General features: G+C 40.7%; 1 protein-coding gene across 1 annotated transcript in view; it reads right to left on the bottom strand.

The window, feature by feature from the left end:
* JARID2 (jumonji and AT-rich interaction domain containing 2) overlaps positions 1-19849 on the bottom strand; it is a 213024-nt gene that overhangs the window by 78802 nt on the left and 114373 nt on the right. The window contains exon 3 of the mRNA XM_059851854.1: positions 11967-12108. Coding sequence (XP_059707837.1) covers positions 11967-12108 — 142 coding nt within the window. The remainder of the gene's footprint in view (positions 1-11966; positions 12109-19849) is intronic.

The following is a 19849-nucleotide window of genomic DNA, read 5'->3' as shown; positions in this document are numbered from 1 at the left end:
TGTGAAGATTACATACACACTTCCTTTTTGAAGAGAGAGTAACAAGAAGCTGTAACAAATTCCCTTTCAACTTGCCTTTTTCATGTTAAAAATTAGAAATAATGATGTGACAGAACTGCATTTCTAACATCAGAGCTCCGTCTCAGGAAAAGAAACTTCATCTCCCAGAGCTGAGAAGAAACAAGAAACAGCAACAGATCCAGACCCTGCCTTTCTCACCCATCTCATCCCAGAAACTTCCTCCCTCTATATCAAGAAGACCAAGTACTTTGGTAATGACCTATGAGTGTTTTGTTCAAACTGGGAAATTAGCATACAGCTGCATCCACAGGCTGTCAGAGGGCTTTGAATGGCACATAAAAACCTGATAGAAGAGCAAATCAATCTGAAGCCTTGAACTGCAGACAGCAGGTAACACCATGGAATCACACACACACCCCCCCCCCCACACACACCAAACAGCAAAAGCTTTAAAGTTTCCTGAACTAAGCAGTTTCAAAGAAAAGGGTTGGGAACCAGTGCTCAAGAAGATGCAATTAAGAAGCTGAAAATAATGACCATAATTGGGAGTAAAGTTCCATATTGAGAAGTTTCTATGACTTGAAATAAGAGGAACACAGGATGGCTTAGGATACAATGGGGGAGTTTTGTTATAAAATACTGAGATAATTTCAGTGAATTACCCCGTAACACTGGAAGACCGTGTAAAGGAGAGGTTATTCTATTTTTTACTATGAATGGAATATTCTCTTTGTAGTCCCACTGAAGTAGTAACCCTGCACAGCTGCAGCTTCGGGGCAAACGATGCAACGCAGGACCTCCAACGCAGACTCTGCGCAAAAGGCTTCAAACGAGCAATCCTGTGGGTGAAGAGGATGCCTTCCTCTGCCACTGAAATACTCAAGCAGCACCCAACAAGTGTGAAACCCAGGCTGGCAGCCCTCCAATCAATGAACAATTTCTCAGACTTCATACTGACCACCTTGAGCAGAAGCAGCGAGACGACACCAGCCAGGTAAGAGCCTGGGGAACTACATGGCAGAGAGTACATAGCATCACTTCCTGATGGCTCTTTTTGTGGTGTAAAACTGCAGCAGGCTTACAGAGAGTATGATAATTGAAAAGGAAAATAAACAAGATTCTCTGAAGGGCTACTCCAACTGCAGTCAAAACCACAGGCACTTAATTTATAGCTTTCCTCAGCCTGCAGACATCTTAGGAAAATGTCCAATCCACTGAAATCAATAATAAATAAGCACTTTCAGTGGATGCAGGAATTAACTCTTGTTATTTAAAAATGGATTTGAATGCAGTTGTGCTGATAAAGCACTCTCAAAATCCTCCTTTGGGGAGAGACTTTATTTTTTGTTTATTTATGAATATCTATGTTAATTTAAGATCAGAAAAAGGAAGAGCAATAAATAAAGCCCAAAATAGACACATATTCAAAACAGATATAAATAATATAATTTACTTATACTTTGCCCTTGAAAACAATGAACAGCTATTACTCCAATCTTTAACTCTTCAAAACTCTACCAATTATACTTAAAAGATGGAAGAGACATAGAGCCATTAAGTACTGTGCAAGGCCACACAAGAACCTGAACACAAGGGTACCTGGTGCCTAGGGTATGTAGAGATACTGTGGGTTGTACTGCCCAAAGAAGAACAATTTGAATTTATTTTTTAGGAGGGTCCTGCAACCAAAAGCTTCAAGGAAAAAGCAAACTTTTTTTCATGTACGTTTTTTTTTTTCTGAATTACTTCAATTGATTTGTCCGATAAGAAGAGTGTGACCTTTACTCAAATACTATTTCCCCTCCTTTTCCATTTCTCATCTGATTCACCTTTAAAGTTTATTTTGTAGTTCCACCTGGAAACTGGAAGCAATTAAATACTCTTAATCTGAGATGGCATATAGCACATGTTTCAAAAGTGAATTTAACAGCAGGATTTCTATGTAACAGAAATGAAATAAAATGAGTAAAAAATCAAACCTATATTGCATGGTAACGTTTGCCTAGATATTACTTAATACTTTAATTTTCAGGTAATGAGAGGATTTCACAGGCCTAGGGATATAAAAGTGAGAGTCTCAAAAATTGTGCCACACCTAGTTTGTCTTCTTGCTCTGTTATAAATTAACCAGGTGGGATGAACTAACTTTCAAGGAAAATCAATAGTGGTCAATTTTTCTAGTGTTAGACAAACATAAGAACTCCACCCACACCAAGACACTGCAATTAGAGGGCCAGGCTGATTTCAGGCTTCTGACCTAAGAATCAGGGAAGCTGAAAGATTTCTCAATCTCTGTTAGAAAATCTCATGATTTTCAATGTGCAGGTGTAAAGAAGATGTCACTAAAAATAGAAGTAATCAAGAAAGTCCCAGCTGCTTACTATAACAGCGAACTAGACGTATGCAAAAGAAAAACATGAGACTCCCTTCTAAAAAAAGAGCTGATTAAAATTTTAGAGTAATTTATTTTAAAATGCACATTTTGCTTGACAACTTGCAGAACAAATTGTCAGCAGGCCAGGAATAATCTGAAGCATAATAAAAGAGCACAGGACACAAAAAGTAAAAGGTTTCAGAGTCTCTTTCTTGCCTCACAAGGAATAGGAAAGGCCAAAGGAAACGACACTGCTTGCTTGCTTGGAATAAAAGTGAGACCAACGTTATCCTGGAGGGCTGAGTTGATCAGAGTAACCAGCCACCCTCCAGAGGAACTTACGTTGCTCCTGTCCATCTTTTTCCCCAAAGCCACCTCTGCTGTGCTCCCTGTGGTGCCCAGGGAATCTGTCCAATACCAGTTCCACTGAGCCTGCAGAAAACCACCTACCTTTGCTTTAGTCAGGTGACAAACCATGCCAGACCCAGCACAAACAGGGTCAAGGGAAGGACATGCCTCCTTTTTATGTATCACTTCTGGGCTTCCAGGCTGCAATTTCAACCCAATACTATCAGTGGGAGGCAAAGAGATTTGCATTATCTGACCAAGAGCCCAAGGTAGGTTATTTATGCAGTTGGTAAAACAGAGGGTCTTCTCAGTAGGCTCCTGATTGTGCAAAGCCACAGGTGACAGGGCATAGCAGCCAGCAGGCCAAAGGAAAACAGTAACATCATAATCATCACCTTGGGCAAGATGTCTCCAAAGAAAGAGGAGATAAGCCCCTGAAGATGCAGCTACCATAAGAAACACATCCATCAAAAGAGCAGTGCAGTTACACTGGCTTTCCAGGTGGGATGTCTGCTCAGACAGGCAGTTGTGGTAGAACTTCTTGGCTGGAAAGCCCATTTCAAATCTAAGCCATTCAGCAAGCAGTGATATCAAACCACTGACACCAAGTGAAAGAATGCCTCCCCAAAAGGAGGAGTTTAGAAATACAACAGCACACATGCAAAGGAAAATATCTGTTGCAGAATAGCTGAATACCCAAACATCCGTGTTTCTCTGTTAAGCTGGAATATATAAAGCTGTATATAAAGAGCTATCAAATTATGATGAGGTGCAAAGAAAAGTCTCTCTAACTTAAAAGGCTAACGATGTGTTGTCTCAAGTTTTCATTTCTTCACCCGAGAAATTTTTCCTTGCACCAGAGTATGTTTATATTAAATTCCAAAAGCTGCCATTTAAAATAAATGAATTCTAAAAGCTGTCCTTGACACTCAGCATACATACACACAAATGTTACCAGTTAATTCATTTTACAGAATTATGACTTCAATGAACAGCTCTTTAACTGTGAAGAAAGATCAAATCAGATAATAGCTCCAGAAGTGACCCTTTTAACTGGGGACCTCCTCACTTCCTACTCATATACCAAATTTTTCATCCATATAAACAAATACCTACAGGATTTCATGAAAATGAAAGCATTACAGGCAAAATAAATGTTGCAACAGAAGAGATATTAGAAACAAAGTCTGTACAAAGTCTACTTTATTGAAAAGATAAATAACAGCTGCAGGAGCTCCTAGCAAAGGAGAAGGGCAAGGGAGGAGAAAAGGAAGAATGGACAGATATCTCCATAGTAACTACAACTATGAAACTCTGGGGAGAACTTGTCTGAAAGCTGAAAGAAGGATGCTACCAGAGAAAATAGACTGTAATATAACTGAAAAAAAAAAAAAAACTTCCAAATAATTTTCCACATGGTCAAAGGTCCCTCAAGCTTTAGTTTATTTAATCAGAGCCAAGAACAAATACCAAGAGAGAAGGGCAAAGAAAAAAAGCATAAAATCAAAACATAATCCTGACATGACCATTACTGTACAAATTACTTAACAATAAACATACTGCTAAAAAAACTAAATATACAAATGTTCAGGCTAAGAAGAAAAAAACAATTAGTTTCCCTCAGGAAATTCTGTGCTACTGGATGCAACAATGGAGGAGGAGAAAGGAAAAGCACCATACCGGCATAAGCTAGGGGACATGTGTAAAACTCTTGTGCTTTTTCTATCCAATACAAGAGACCTGAGAAGATTCTAAAGGAGGTATTTACCATATGGAGATTTAAACTTCTCAAATTCAGTCCAGACTTAGAAAACTCCTGCAGTCCCAATCTGAGATGCTGGTGACATGGACTGGCCTATTTCTGAGCAGTATTCATAAAGCTCCAAGCCTCTGTCATCCATCTGAGAGTATCAAGGTCCACACCCTTATCTGGAATCTTGATCTGACCCATAAAAAACATTAATACTCACACTGCTGTCAGTTTTGGTGAATCAGCACTAGCCCACATTTATGCTGTCATTTGCAAGGAACATGTTAAGAATATATTCCTATCACTTCTATATTGTCCACATCAGCCACATATATTCCTGCTCTGGAATAAATAGTGAATAGGATTTTCTATAGTTCAGTGTATGCCAAACCAGCATATAGTATGAATATAATCTTCAAATGCTTATTAAAAAAGCCAACCAAACCAACAAACCCAAAAAACCAAAATAAAACAACAAAACAAAACAGTCCACCACCAATATTCTTAAAACTCAGCATATTAGGACACACTTCCACTTTAAAATATTGGAATGATGCTCTCCTTTTTACTATCATTCATTATCTTTGCACAGAACATGGGACCACAACAGAATTAGCAAAGAGTTATGTTAGCCCAAACATCAGGCTAGAGTTTAATACCAACGATGGTGTAATTGCATTAAAAAAATTTCTTTCACATTAGCAAACAAATTTGCTTTTAAAAGTGTCTTTTTCAAGTATTTCCTCTGTCATTTTAGAGCAACCTTTCCCTGGCATTAAAGCAATCAACATCTGGCCTGTCATACACAGGGCTGAGAGATGAATTATGTGAGTCACAGTTAGGGATGGGTTATCAGGCATCTGAAAGAGTGTTTGCCATAGACAGAATGACAGAAATAACTCCATCTATCCCATCTGGTTTGGAAGCTTTCTTGATCCCTCAGTGAATGAGTCCAAACTCAAGGTCATAAAGACCTTTCCCTGAAACTCTGACTTCTGAAAAGAAGGTGGTGGGTGACAACAAGCAAGTTGGAACTGGACATGGCGTAACATGTCTCAGGTTTCTATAAATCATATCTTCATAATTATTAAATCACTGCTCAAACAAATTGTTTACATAGCTGCCTACCCACAAAGTTCAAGTCTTCCCAGATTATTGTACCTTGTTATATCTTTGCATGTTGGCTAGAAGAATTCATGTCACAACTACTGTTTGTTCCTTATGAAAATACTGAAAGAACATTAATCACCCCATTTCTTCCTTTTCAAGCTATACACTTGCATTATAAAGCAGGTAATCTGTCTTTTTACTATTCCTCTGTAAATCCACTCCAATGGACTATTATTGCTTTGTTTATAAGGCTTGTTATTTAAATATAAATGTGCAGCACTGAAAATATATTCCAATCATATCAGCATTCCCAGAAAGGCGGGGGGGGGGGGGGGGGGGGGGGGGGGGGTGGTAAAAAAATATTACACATAAATCTCATTGCCATTTTGGTTTTATTGTGGGTTAATGCATTTCTTCATATGCAAACAACTACTGCAGATTTGCAGTGCCTGCTGAAATTAGAAAAAAATAACAGAAGCACCTGGTTGGTAAGTGGGCTTACACTGTGTTATAGCAGGCAACAGCTGAACACAAATACATTATATAGTGCTCCAATTAGTGAAAAGACTATTCACTAAAAAGGTCCTGGAAAAACACTTTGATATTACGAGCAGCCTCCTGCTTTCACACCCGAGTCATAATACACTGCTCTCTCCATCACCCACAATACCAAGCAGAAATCCCTCACAAACTTACAAATGTGGGAACAGGATTGACCTTGTTTTACATCTTGCATGAAAGGTGCTAAGTCTAGTGCTAAAGAGACTGTTCATTATTAACTATAAAAACAATTTGACAAAAAGAAAAAGAAAAAAAAAAAAAGGGAAACACGCCCTCCCTCCATGCCTAAGTCCCCTCAACCTTCTGACAGCTCTACTGCAAGAAAGTCCTTTGCAAATCAAGTTGAAAAGGATGTATCACTAAAAGAAACCACTTAAATTAGCAGCTTGCCTAATGTGCAAAAGCTTGCCTACCCTTGACTGGCTTTTTTTTTATGCTGAGGATGCAAAACAGCTCTGCCAGCCTAGCAGCTGTGCAGCCATCAGCCAAGGGAGATCAGCATGCTTGTCTCCCCTTCCTTGGACACATACTCCCACCACCTTTTCATTTGACAAACCTTAACCCTCCTGTAGCTCCACAATGAACCAGTTCAGGGAGTTAAACTGGCATCTAAAAATAAAATTTAAAAAATTGAGAAAGGAGGAGGCAGAAGGGAGGCAGCACAAGGCAAAGAGCAGGAGCACATCCCATGGGCTGGCCTTGCTGCAGTGCACAATCACACTTCTGACTGTCACATGCTTGAGACCGTTAGCAGAAAGCTGCTGTATTAATTAAAGGCCTCAGAAGGTTCCTAATAAGCAATTTCTGGCCAATCTAGCTGTGACAGCTTAAAATGCTACTGCTCCCCAGTGGGTTGTTCCTTTCTCCTGCAGCCAACAGCCTTCTGAGCAAAAGACCTGGACAAAGCATCTTCTCCCAGGAGCTCTGCACACCCTTGGCCCAGTGGGCAATGTCCATCCACTCTGTTGAGGAAATTTCCCTAACCCTATTTTTTTCCTAAACTAAGCCAATATCTTTTCCCCCTTAACACAGAGAATATCTAACATTAAATTGTTTAAAATCCCTTCTTTGAAGTTTAACAGTAACTAAAATAAGTCAACCTCTTGCCGCCTCGCAGAGCCCGCTACTAACACAACTTCACAATAAAAGATAAATGCATCTGTGCATTTGGCAATTGCCTGTGTGAGTTTCTGGGAAGGGGGCCATGTAAATGAGTAGCCACCTGATAAGTAACAGGAAGCAAGCAAGAGCCTCTTACCACCAAAGATCAACATATTGTCACATCAAGTCTGCTCTGCATGTCCCTTCCTCAAAATCTCAAATTAATAAACCAAAACCCCTACACTGGGTAAGATGGGCAACTCATTGCTAGAAAGCCTACAGCTGTCTCTGCACACTGTTAATGATTGCCAGTGGTTGTAGTCTTTAGAGTTGCCCATAAAAATGTACGAGCATCCAGCACAGAGACCAAACACCTTTGGCCAGTTACTTATTGATTTTCTCAACTGAGAATCATTGCTAGAAACTGGAGATTCACAACGAAAGCATGCAGCAACATGGAAGCTACACTTCTCCTTCAGCAACAACCATTTATTCATAGGTTTTGAAAAATGTGTGATCTTTACATGGTGAAGACCACACGATCTTGTAGTTTATCAAGCCCATATACCAATAGTTTTGTTCATCTCTCCCCAAAGCACTAAACAAACCAGCAAATTCTCTCATTTACATGGCAACTAGACAGCAACCCACTGCACAACAGATTCAGTGCAACATGTAAATGCTTGGCTTTTGCCACAAATCAGAATGAAATGCTGGCCCTTTTAACCTTTACTGGCTGAAAGTAGTATTTACTACTTAGGATTACCCTGCTGCTTCCCTTCAGACCTGACCAGTAGTAATACACACAGCTCAAATCAAAGCAAGTGTTTTCCACCCTTCTGAGTGTAAACTCAAACAAATCTAAGTATTTTGAAGTACTGAGCTTGCCACTACTGCCACAACCAATCCTCCCCAAACTCCATTTACTCTGTAAGAAGGGCTTACAGTTCTTGGATTTATCTGGAGGCTATGAAGGGGCAAAGCTGTACATGTACTCCTCTTCCTCTTTATCACCACCACCAGCTGAAATCTGCAGCACCACAAATACTGTTACAGTAGAAAATTATACATGTTAAAAAAGAAAGAGATGGGAATTTTTGCATCAGATTGAAGCCTGGTTGTGTAAGAAGCTTCCTTCAGTCCCCAGAGACCAAAGGTATTAATTACTGACTACACACTGACTAGCTGGAACCATTTGAAGCCTAACAGTGTCCGGCCACTGCATTCAAAAACCCTGCTCCATCAAAGTATCAAAGTAAGTTTCTAAACAAAATCTGCAGTATTAAATTAGATCTGCACAGTTTCACCATAACAGCCATCTCCTTCCTTCCACCACAGTACTCTTTATGGCTCTTCAGTCAAGCTATGTTTCTAGAAAAGGGATTGAAACTGGAAAATAAATAGATTGATAAACCTTAAGGTGTGCTTGGCTGGGGGTTCTACTGCTGTGTTATTCTGTTTGGCATATCTATGTGAAAAAAGGAACACTTCTCAGTGATGATTTCACTGGTCCACAGCCAGGCTGGTAGGGATTTGCCACCCCCACAGATGCCTGCCAGCACTTACCTATCTACAGCTAAGTCCAGGAACTCATTGGGAGCACCCACAACCTAGTTTTTGACCCAAGGAAAATGTACAACAGGGATGACTGGCACAGTGAGACCACGAGGCAATGTTCACTGCCAGGAAATTCACCCTCTACCCAGTTTGCTACAAGAGTTTACACTTGCTGTTCATCCAGGCTCTTGTGCAAATTATCTCTGCAACTGGAGGAGTTGCCATCAACTATAAATGCAATCTAAAACCACACATATGCTGCACACATGCATGAATCCCTATTCCCTTTCTGTAAGGTGACCTGCTCTACTCAGGGGGAGGAAATCCTGCCAGGTTAGTCCCTGAACTGATGGACAGGGGCCAGAAGACTGCTAGACATAGCAGCCCAGAAGAGGCAGGAAGAAGAAACTGGGAAAAGATTGCCTCCACAGTACCAGCCTGCCATTTCACTGAAGAACTGAAAGGTCAAACCAGAGTCTTAAACTACTAAAGAAACTGGAGCCCTTTACAACAGATTCCTGTATTTACTACGCTTGTTTGCTTAGCACTCTGTTTCCATCACGAGTGTGAAATACAGGTGACTTATTTCTCTAGAAGATGACAGGTTCAAGATTCTGAAAAACTGCTCCTGCCATGCACCAAAAAAAAAAAAAAAAACCCAAAACCTCACAAAAAAAAAAGCAACCACCAAAAAAGCACAAACCAACCCAACAAAACCCCGCAAGCTATAAAGAAATAAGTAGTAACTTACATATAATGGTTGGTTCAGAGTACATTGCTAAAGCTACAGTCTTTAAACATGCATTTTATCACAACAGTGTCACTAGTTATACACACAGCTGAACAGACAGCTGAAAAAGTTTGATTTTAAGAAACCCTGGGGGAAGACAAGGAGGACATAACTTGTCAAAACTTGGTAAGCTTAGGCAGTCAACCCACAGATTCCATTTCAGTCCCGTTTACCCCCTCATAATTTTCCTGCATGTCCTTTGCTTACCCAATATTCCTGACACAACTCTTTCTAGGATTGCAAAATAACCTGGATTGAAGAAACATTGCATATTCAGCTAAACAAAACAAAAAACCTAAAAGGACATAAGAAGACAACATAAAACCAATAAAACCACTCAACATGCTCCACCTACAGCTTAAGAGAAGGAGCCCAGAAAAGATCTGCCTGCAAAGACGAAGCTCAGGGAGGAAGAAAAAATAGGTGTAGGTCTGTGTTAGGTGTAAATAGAAATAAAACAAGAACTCCTTTACAGCAACAGAAGTAACAACTGTAGTATTATTTCAACAGTTCATGATGCTTGAAGAAGTAGTGAAACAATGCCTTGCCTTCCATGAAAGGCAGAAAAAGTTCATCTTGGGTCTGTGCTGGGGCTGGGTTTTTTTGTTCATTTTAACCTGAAAAGTACCAAAGGCACCGAGTTCCCTATTTTTATGCCTGAACCACCTAGCTGCCTCTTGAGGGTCTGAATTCACTCAGCCCAAACCTACCCAATACTCTTTGAAAAACGTTTCACCCAGAGTACTCAAGTGCAGTTTCTGGAGAGTGGTAATGTAGAAACCCTACTCATTTCTGAAGCTGGACTGTGCAGGCCACCAGGATGAGGTATTGCACAAGGGACAAGCCCTCCTGCCCCTTGCCAGCCCCAAAAGAGGAAGAGGATGTCTCCCTGTTGCACCAGCAGCTGCTCCTACAACCACACTCTGAACAAGAGATTAAAGTCTCATGCAGGTTAAAATGCAGACACCTGTCAAAAAGCCTCAATTCATTTTCTTCTTGCTATGGTTTTTAATCCCAACCAGCTTCTTGAAGCTACTCATGGTGTGACCCTGCAAGCCATTATGCCAGCACAGCTGAGGAATGAGGGGCCAAACTAAGTGTACAGGGAAGCAGAAATTCTTAAAGACAATGTGCAAGCAATAGGCTGGCCATGAAATAATGACCATGGTCTCCCAGGATCACACTATCAGTAGATGCCACATAAACAGCTCAGCAGAAATAATTTTCAATCCTCGGCTGTATCTCACAAAGCCCAAAATCAGAACACAAATTTCTTTGCCCTGACCAGCAGCAAGGTGCAATAAGCCTTGCAAAATTACTACCAGTATGGAAAATAACATAAGTTTTATATTTATATATAAATTAATATTCTGATACACCTGATGAGATAAGTGAGCATAATTAGAGTCTGAGTTTGTTCCAGAAAAGATTGTGGGAACCAGGGATGGAAAACACTGGAACAGGAACAGGAGGGTGTCCTCCTCCTCACCCCATCAGACTTCTCAGTGGAATTATAAGGTCATACAGAAAACAGGGATACTTCTTTTGTTTGATAACTGTTGGTGTTATTGTTGTTGTTATTATTATTATTATTATTACTATATAATTAATTTTTGTTTGGAACTAGGATGTGAGAAGTGCAGAGGAAAAAAGGTTGAGGAAGCATTTCTCTCTCTTTTAAGTGGCATTTTCTACACAGCCTGTTTTCGCTCTAACTTCAGAGAGGACAACTCCCAGCCACCTGCATTCTCAGCATATTTTCTGTAATTGATTAGCTTGAGGTCTATGATTTTAACCCACATTTTGCACATTCAGTGACTTCTAGGAAAGAGAAGGCAGCTTGCTGCAGCAGTATCGCAAAGCAGTTCCTTGCAACCAATAGCCACTGCACCACATTACTATGCAGTTCCTCTTCTCAGAAGTATCTGTTTTGTCCTTTTCTATCTTTTTAACTTTACATGGTTTAATTCACTGAAAACTAAAAATAACAACAGTAACAGTAACTACTTTAGTGGTGCTTTCCTTGAAATTGCACACACATACATATTGACATGGCCTGAGTGGCAAAAGCCAGGAGAGGAGAAAGTCTTCAGGCATTTAAATTAGCATTCATCCACTCTAAAATAACAACTGCTTTTCCACGCTTTCCAAAACCGCAACAATAACCATCTCTACCAATGGGTGAAGCAAAGTTTGTCATATCTTTGCTGTTCCCAGAAGGAATCCATGCTGGAAAGTCCATTATGGTAGTAGGGCAGTAGGTGCAACCATACCCTTCTGATAACATACAGAACAATCTAAGACAAAAGGGACAAAGAAGAAATGTTCTGCTTTAATCACAATTCACTACTGACCTTTTCCTTGAGGGCCCTTCTTCAAAATCTGAAGAACTAACATCGTTGCTTGTTGAGGAAACTTGCGATGCGTCGTCCTTCTCATTCTCCAGCTGTTCTGATCCTGGTCCTAATCCTTTAGATTGGCCATTAGTGAGAAGTCCTGCAAACAAGACAAAGGAGTACACAATATTCAAAACCTTCATTGATTTTATAAAAATTCTCATGTGACACTTACAATAGACAGCTGATGCCCAAAGCAACTGTCTTGCAAAGAGATAGTCTAATAACACTGATTTTGCATAAAGGTACTTCAATAAAAATTTGCCAGCCTACCTGTTTCTGATTTGGTTAACTCTACCACCCCAACCTAAAATACCTATAATAGGAGCATTTGCAATAGTGTTTATAATCCTGCCACATTCAAAAGAGGGTCACAGCTTAGTCAAGTTTACCCTTGTTTTACAGAATCCCTATGACTAGCATAGATGAGAGTATTTTGCATTTATCTATGGATTGACATAAAATTAAGCTACCATTTGGTTCAATTTGACATCATCTTGCTCTTCATTCTGGTGCTTTCAACTACTGCAATCTATGATCCTTTGAATAAAATCCTAAATCCCAAAAAAGTGAACATCCAATGTCCATTTTCTGGATTTGATTCTTCTGGCCAAGTGTCACTCATCTACAGAAACTCCAGACTGCCAGAAAAATTACACAGGGCAGCAAAGGTACACAGGCCACAGCTGCCCTCCCTTTTGTGCGTTTTCCCTCCTGGAGCAATAATACAGCAAGCAGAGTCACACAGATGATGTGTATTCTATGTCACCAAGTAACTACAATATAATAGGACTCCTACAAACAACAGCAGATAGGCAGTGAAACCACTCATACTTAAGGAACAATTAAAATAGCAACTTACTCTTCAGCAGGCTCTGGGATGAGAGGAACCAAACAACTTTATTAGCTCACTATTTACTCAATGTTACAAGAGCTTATTACCAAAGGAGATGCAATTTTATCGAGGAGAATGCTTTCTCATCTCTCTACCCAAATAGTTTCAGATATGGCATAACAAAGCTTTGTTTCACAGCTGTATTTCCTCGGAGAAATGCTGATAGGACTTTCCCTCCCATAGCCATTTCAGTCTCCCTATAATTGCACCTTAGAAAAGAAAATGTTGGGGGGGAAGGGGGGGCTGTGCTGCCCCTTGCAAGATGAGCCAGGCCAGAGTACTAAACTGAAAACACTTACTAAGAACAGTTCAAGAATTTCCACCAGCGCTGTATCAGTGCCACACCATTTCAGAACCCAGTTTTCAGGAAAATCACCATCCAGCACCACCAGCGCACTTACTCATTGCATAACCAAGCATTTAACCAAGCTCACCTCAAAAGAGACAACGAAGCATAACCAGAGCAAGAGCAAAGACACCTCCCCCAGTGAGCTGCTGTCTGTAAGTCCTGGAAGCTTGGCCACAGCTGAAGCCAAATGTTCCTTTCCTAGACGGCCATTTATTCACTGCTTGCCTGGGCACTACGACTGACAGTGGACTCTGAACCTCCCCAATTCCAATCTAATCACTCTGACTGCCCATTTTTAAATCCTAATGCAAAGCCTGCATCGTATCTCTCTCTTCTTTTCCCAAACAAAGTTTGCTCATATTAATTCTGAACTACACCAGGTTTCTCTTGACTTGGGCTATGTGGTGGCCACATGCTGCAGATTTTGCATACGTTGTTTTAAAAACTGCACCTACAAAGCAAAAACATGTTCTGGTTTTCTTCTGGGGAAGAGTCAGTGAACTGATAGCTCATTTTTTTTTCTTAATACACAAAGCACAAGTTGAAACTACACACCAATTTTTGCATTAAATTGTCTCTTCTAGCCAGCCTAAGACTATCAGGGAGAAGTAAAATGACCCAATTTACATTTTCTCTCCCCTTTTGTTGAATTCCTTTTGATATTTCCTTTTCATTAAAGGGATCTCAAACTGTGACCCACCAAATATAAAACAAATTTCAGTATCAGCACATGATACTACACAAGGGTTTGTAGTGTAAAAACACAATATGACATGGGGTGATAGCATCCCCTTCAAAGCATTCCCAAGGAAATGAAGGCAAACTTTGAAAAAACACAGAACAGATTATATTTCTATGCTGAACTTACCCCCTCTAAAAGTCCTAGTGCCTAAGTTTATTCTTATAAAAGTTTCAACTTTTGCTTTGCATTTTTCCATGAAACCACTGCTGATAAAATTTACAATTTTTGAACTCCAGAGAAGTCTAAATCAAGCATATCATTTGAGGCCTGACACTCAGTAACTTAACTCTTATGGCAGAATTTGATTAGGTTTTCCAAAAGTAATATTTGTTCTGGAGACTTGCCATACGTAAAACCCAGGAACCTGAAGTATAGAGTCAAGAAAATCACCTTTCAGGCTGTCAACTTGCATGCACTTGGAAGGCAATTTTTATTCATCCCTTCACCTTGCCAAACCATCAGCTCGCTTGGGAGACAAGCATGATTTGTGTTCCTCAAGGAAAAAAGTATCGGTTTGCCAAGCATTATTCATCATAAGCAGCACCATTCCAGGACGCAGTAATATTGCCGATAACTGATGTTAGCTATCGTCCGCTGGAACCAACTAAAACAAGTGCCCTAAAAGAGAGGCATAAAACTACAAATGAGAGATACTGATAAATACTGGGAATGGGTGTCATGTTCTACAGGTTTTTCAGGGGCAGCATAATTGCAAAATCCACTCTGAAGTGATGAAAGGCACAACCCAAAGCCTCCTTTCAAGCACTGGAGAGAAAGTACATGCTGAAGCAGGCTGTTATAAAGTTTATTGCCACTCAATCATTTTTATATCAAATGCATTCAGCTTGCCCCCAGATACCTTTTCCTTCAAATGCCATTCCTGTTATCTCTAACGGCAATAAGCCACATTCTTTACTGCTGTGCATCAATTGGGAGCTATGAAAGGTCTGGAGGCCCCAGGACAGGATGAGGACCTCACAGCTTTGCCAAGTGATACTCAGGCACTCCTATCACCATTAATGAGTTGGCGTCAGTGCAGTGGACAGGACATACAGGTCTGCTTTGTGCACGTAAGGAGCATTAACCCATGTGGGTTTGACTCTCCAAGACCAACCAACCACACTACAGGAAGCAGCAGGCATTCATATTCCTTAAAAGCTGAGAACTACAGTTGTGTATGTATATAAAGAGAGAAAAGCAGCTGAGTGAGAAAACACTCTTTTGCATAGTCCGGAAAGCTGAACCACTCCAAGGAGTGGCTACTTGAGAGCACTCAGCAACAGTCAAGGAATCAGCAAGCCCTCAAGAGCCAAATCAAATCAAAGGGACAAATAGTTCCTCCACTGCTTTTCTATGGCTGTGCCTTTCAACCTCTAAACCACAATGCCGGCAAGCCCTGGCTCCTGTCAAAGCCCATGACATTCTCAGCTGCTGAAGAGCTGGCATAGGCTGCCTGTCCCTTTGCCCACTAGGCTCATCTCAGGCCCAGTTCTCACTGTCTTCTCCCCTGGCAGCTGGACTCATGACCAGCCCCCAGACCTGAATAACTAGGCAGAATAAATCAGAGTTGATAAAAATAAGACTATATTCCTGTAATAGAAAAAATTTGTTTTAAAAGTCAAATGAGATTTTTAAAAAAAAAAAAACTTATTAAAATTAAATTTGAAAGTACAGCAACTTGCATTATAAGTCAGTGTAGGATTTCATTTATTAAAATGACTTACATGAAATAATAATTTATATATACAGAGAAGCAGTGCATATTTGCTGCCAAAGTTTTAAAAGAACTGAAACACTGAACTGTTCAAAGTCACTGAATAAACACTGCCTTAATTAAGTCAGTAATAATGAATTATTTAATTAAGTCACAATACAGGAACTCTCGTATCAAATGACATCTATGATCCCTTAAATACACTATTCTGGTTCTAACTGATCAAGACTAGACGCCTTCAGAGAAAGGCCAATTACTAATTCCTAATAATTACAAAGGGTAGCTTAAAACCAAACCATGGAGATCTTAACATCCTCTCTAAAATGTATCTTAATGTCACTTTTTCATCTAACTCTGTTACAAGCCAGAGAAAGCACAAAAGCCCTTTCTGCATACTAATCATTATTACAGAGACTTCTATCACCTCCTATTTATTTGTCTTCCACACTGAATGTTTTCCAATCTGTCTGTGGCTACTAGTCTGTTTGTTTTTTCACATGCAAAAGGGCTCTGCTGTGAGAGCTGAGCCATACCCTCTAGGATGACCCACACAGAATACGGATATTATGGCTTTACAACCTGCACACAGCGTGCTCCCTCCTGCTCCCACTGCAGCTCACCACCCCCTTTGCTTCCCAGCTGTAGTTGTTAGCTGAGCAGAGGGCTTGCTGAGCCTACTCCAGCAACTGGAATGTCCCGCTCACCAAAAAAACAGTGTGTAAAGAATAGCTAAATCTGCTTAAATTAGCTTATTACAAGGGGCTTGTGCTGACTCAAGTGGGTTGCTTCTCACAAGAGCCCAGCAAGTAAGACTTAACTATTCCAGCACAGGCAGGGCTTCATTTACATTGGTACACATTTGCTGACCTCACTGTTTTTGGTGATACACACACACGTCTAGAAGCAATCTACAATTCTTCTCAAGGCATGATCTAACTCATCTCTGGTCATCTGGAGAGATGACTGACACATGCAGGACAGGTCTTGGGAGCATCTGAAGAAGCTATGCAAAATCCCAATACCTGGGAAAACACCGTACAATAAAAAATTATGTCAACTATAAATGCAAAGATGGAAAACTGTTGGGGAAGAGAAGAGCAGAAAGCAGCAACATAAGAGAAGACAGCAAAAATGTAAGGGAGGGTTTGGAGTTAGTTGGTTTTAAAAATAGATGAGATTGCAATTACTGGTGTGTTCTTCATTATTAAAGTTACTGAATAATCAGGAAACCAAAGGAGAGCATCTGAGCAAATTTCAGCATCATGTGGTTAGTTAACTAAGTGGTTGGGTGAAGAGACTTTCACAATGTTTCCAAAACACTATTTCCACATCACTTACTCTAAATGCCAACAAGGCATCTCAGCATTAACATTTCCATGTTCTTACAATAGAGCAACACCTATTTTAGCTCACTGTTTCTCAGTCCTAAGGCAGCTTAGGGAAAAAAAAAATACATTCAATTGTATTTCCAGTCAGTTCCCACAGTCAGAGGCAACCCACAAAGCCATTATGCTAGGAAAATCAGCAGTCAACACCCCACAAACACAAGCCAAAGATCTCAAAACCATTAAATGACCTAAACAAAGACAATTTCAACATGACTGTATTCACAACTTTCTATATCGGGTAACATGAGAGGGTCCACAGTCCAGAGGAGCCACCCTGCAGATCTCAGCAATATGTGAAATGTGTAACTGGGTGTTTCTTGACTATACAGGGACATTTTTCCCAGTGCTAACAGATTCTGGGTTGGTTTCCTCCTGACAACCCTTTCCCTGCATTCCTCCCCGATCCCTGCAAGCTGAACCTCTCTGGGCTGGTACAAAAGTCCAGTCTCCAGGGCAAGCAGCAAAACAAACACAAGTTACAGTAAGTTAAAAAAGGGATTTACTCAGGACAGCATTATCACCCTGCTAGGATGACAATGTTCCTTATGAAAGCATGTAATAAATAGCAGGGATTGTATATACACAGGCATGGGGCTAAAGCTGTTTCCTTATGGAGTAACATGCCTGTCCAAACTTCAGCTGTGCAATCTTGGGAGTTGTACAGGAAAGCTTTTTGTTATTTTGTTTTAAAATATTAGTGATTTTTTCTTTCTGCGACATCCCATTTAGGAGAGCTGGCACAAAAGTTACAAAGCAAAGGGTTTAACTGCAGTGTTATAAAGTCTGAAGGTTAACCACCCCACACCACAGGCTGGAAGTTTAGCACCACCTGAACACAGACAAACTCTTGAGCATAACCACACCATGGAAGACCACCAACATGAATTTTATGCTTAAAGTACTGGAGGGGGGTGGGGGGGGGGGAGGGAATGGAATTATCTTAATCTACAAAATTTCATCTCTTTAAATATTTACTCTGGCCACATGTTTCAGAGGTACACAATGTTTCACACATATTCTATACACAAATCAAAATCAGCAGTAGACTGGTGTCTTACATACACCTCTAGTTTTCCTGCAGTCTTTTCCTTTCCAATCTTGTAGATATTGCCTACCTAGACTTCAGTATAGTCTTTCACACCATTTCCCACACATTTTGCTGGAGAAGCAGGCTGCTCAAGGCTTGGATGGGTGCACTCTTTGCTAGGTTAAAAACTGTCTGGATGGCTGGGCCCAGAGAGTGCTGGTGAATGGAGTTGGATGCAGTTGGCAGCTGCTCACCCGTGGTGTTCTCCAGGGCTCAGTGCAGGGGCCAGTCCTGTTTAACATCCTCATCAATGACCTGGGCAAGGGGACTGAGGACACCCTCAGTCGCTTCACACACGACATCAGCAGGAGCAGAAGCATTTACCTGCTGAGGGTAGAAAGGCTCAGCAGAGGGATCTGGAGAGGCAGGCAAGCTGCCCAGCAGAAAAAGAACCTGGGGTTGCTAGTTGACAGTGGTTTAACTAGAGCCAGTCTGTGCCCAGGTGGCCACAACAGCATCCTGGCCTGTATCAGCCAGGATGATACCTGTGTGTGTATGGTGTGGCCAGCAGGAGCAGGGCAGTGATTGCCCCCTCTATTCAGCACTAGTGAAGCCACACCTTGAGTGCTGTGCTCAGTTTTGGGTCCTTCACCACAACGAAGACATTGAGGGGCTGGGGCTCGTCCAGAGAAGGGGAACAGAGCTGGGGAAGAGTCTGGAGCACAAGTCTGTTGAGGAGCAGCTAAGAGAGCTGGGGCTGTTGAAGCTGGAGAAAACGGGGTTCGGGAGTGACCGTACTGTGTTCTACAACTGCCTGAAAGGAGGCTGTAGCCAGGTGGGGGTTGGTCTCTTCTCCCAGGCAGCAAGCGATATGACAAAAGGAAATAGCGTCAAGTTGCGCCAGGGGATGTTTAGACAGACACCTGGAAAATTTCTTCATGGAAGAGGAGCTCAAGCACTGGTCGAGCCCAGGGAAGTGGTTGAGGGAGCATCCCTGAAGGTATTTAAAAGATGTGTGTGTATATTTTACGCTTTGGAACATGGTTTAGTGGTGGATTTGGCTGTGCTGGGTTAACACTTCAATGTGATTATCTTAGAGGTTATTTCCAACCCAAACAATTTTGAACAACAGGGCGCTACAGCTTCTTATAAGCTGTATCTTGATATACAAGTTTATTTGCATAGTATAATTAATTGTTTTCACCATTCTTCATAAGTAACAGCCAGCCAGTTGCAATGCAATACAAATCTACATTGCATTGTCTGTAATCCTAAATTTGACTTCTACCAAAACTACCCTTTACACACTAGACTGTGTGCTGAAACACTACCAAAATCTTGGTAGACATGTTAAATAAATACATTAATCATTTGATGCTAAGTTTAAACACACTGGTATCTCTAAAACATCTGCAGTCTGCATTAATCAGCACACTGTACTGAGTTACTGTATTTAGCTGTTGTATAGCTATGCACAAAAGATAATTTAGTTTTATAGTGCAAATGCCATCTGTCACATTGTCACAGCATGACAAGGTATCACATTACATATTAAACAGACAACATGCTTCAAAAATAAGGCCTATTTTCATGCTCTGGTTATCTCAGAGACTAAAGAACGGGGTTTTCATGATAGTGACATAATATAAAAACAAAACAAACCACATTTTTCTCTGGGATAAGAGATATGAATTCCCTGTCCACTTTTTTTTAAGATAGTTGCAAT

Source organism: Haemorhous mexicanus, chromosome 1 (assembly GCF_027477595.1).
Source record: "Haemorhous mexicanus isolate bHaeMex1 chromosome 1, bHaeMex1.pri, whole genome shotgun sequence".
NCBI lineage: Eukaryota > Metazoa > Chordata > Aves > Passeriformes > Fringillidae > Haemorhous > Haemorhous mexicanus.
The sequence above is the reverse complement of the archived record's forward strand: the minus strand, read 5'-3'. Positions and strand labels throughout refer to the sequence as shown.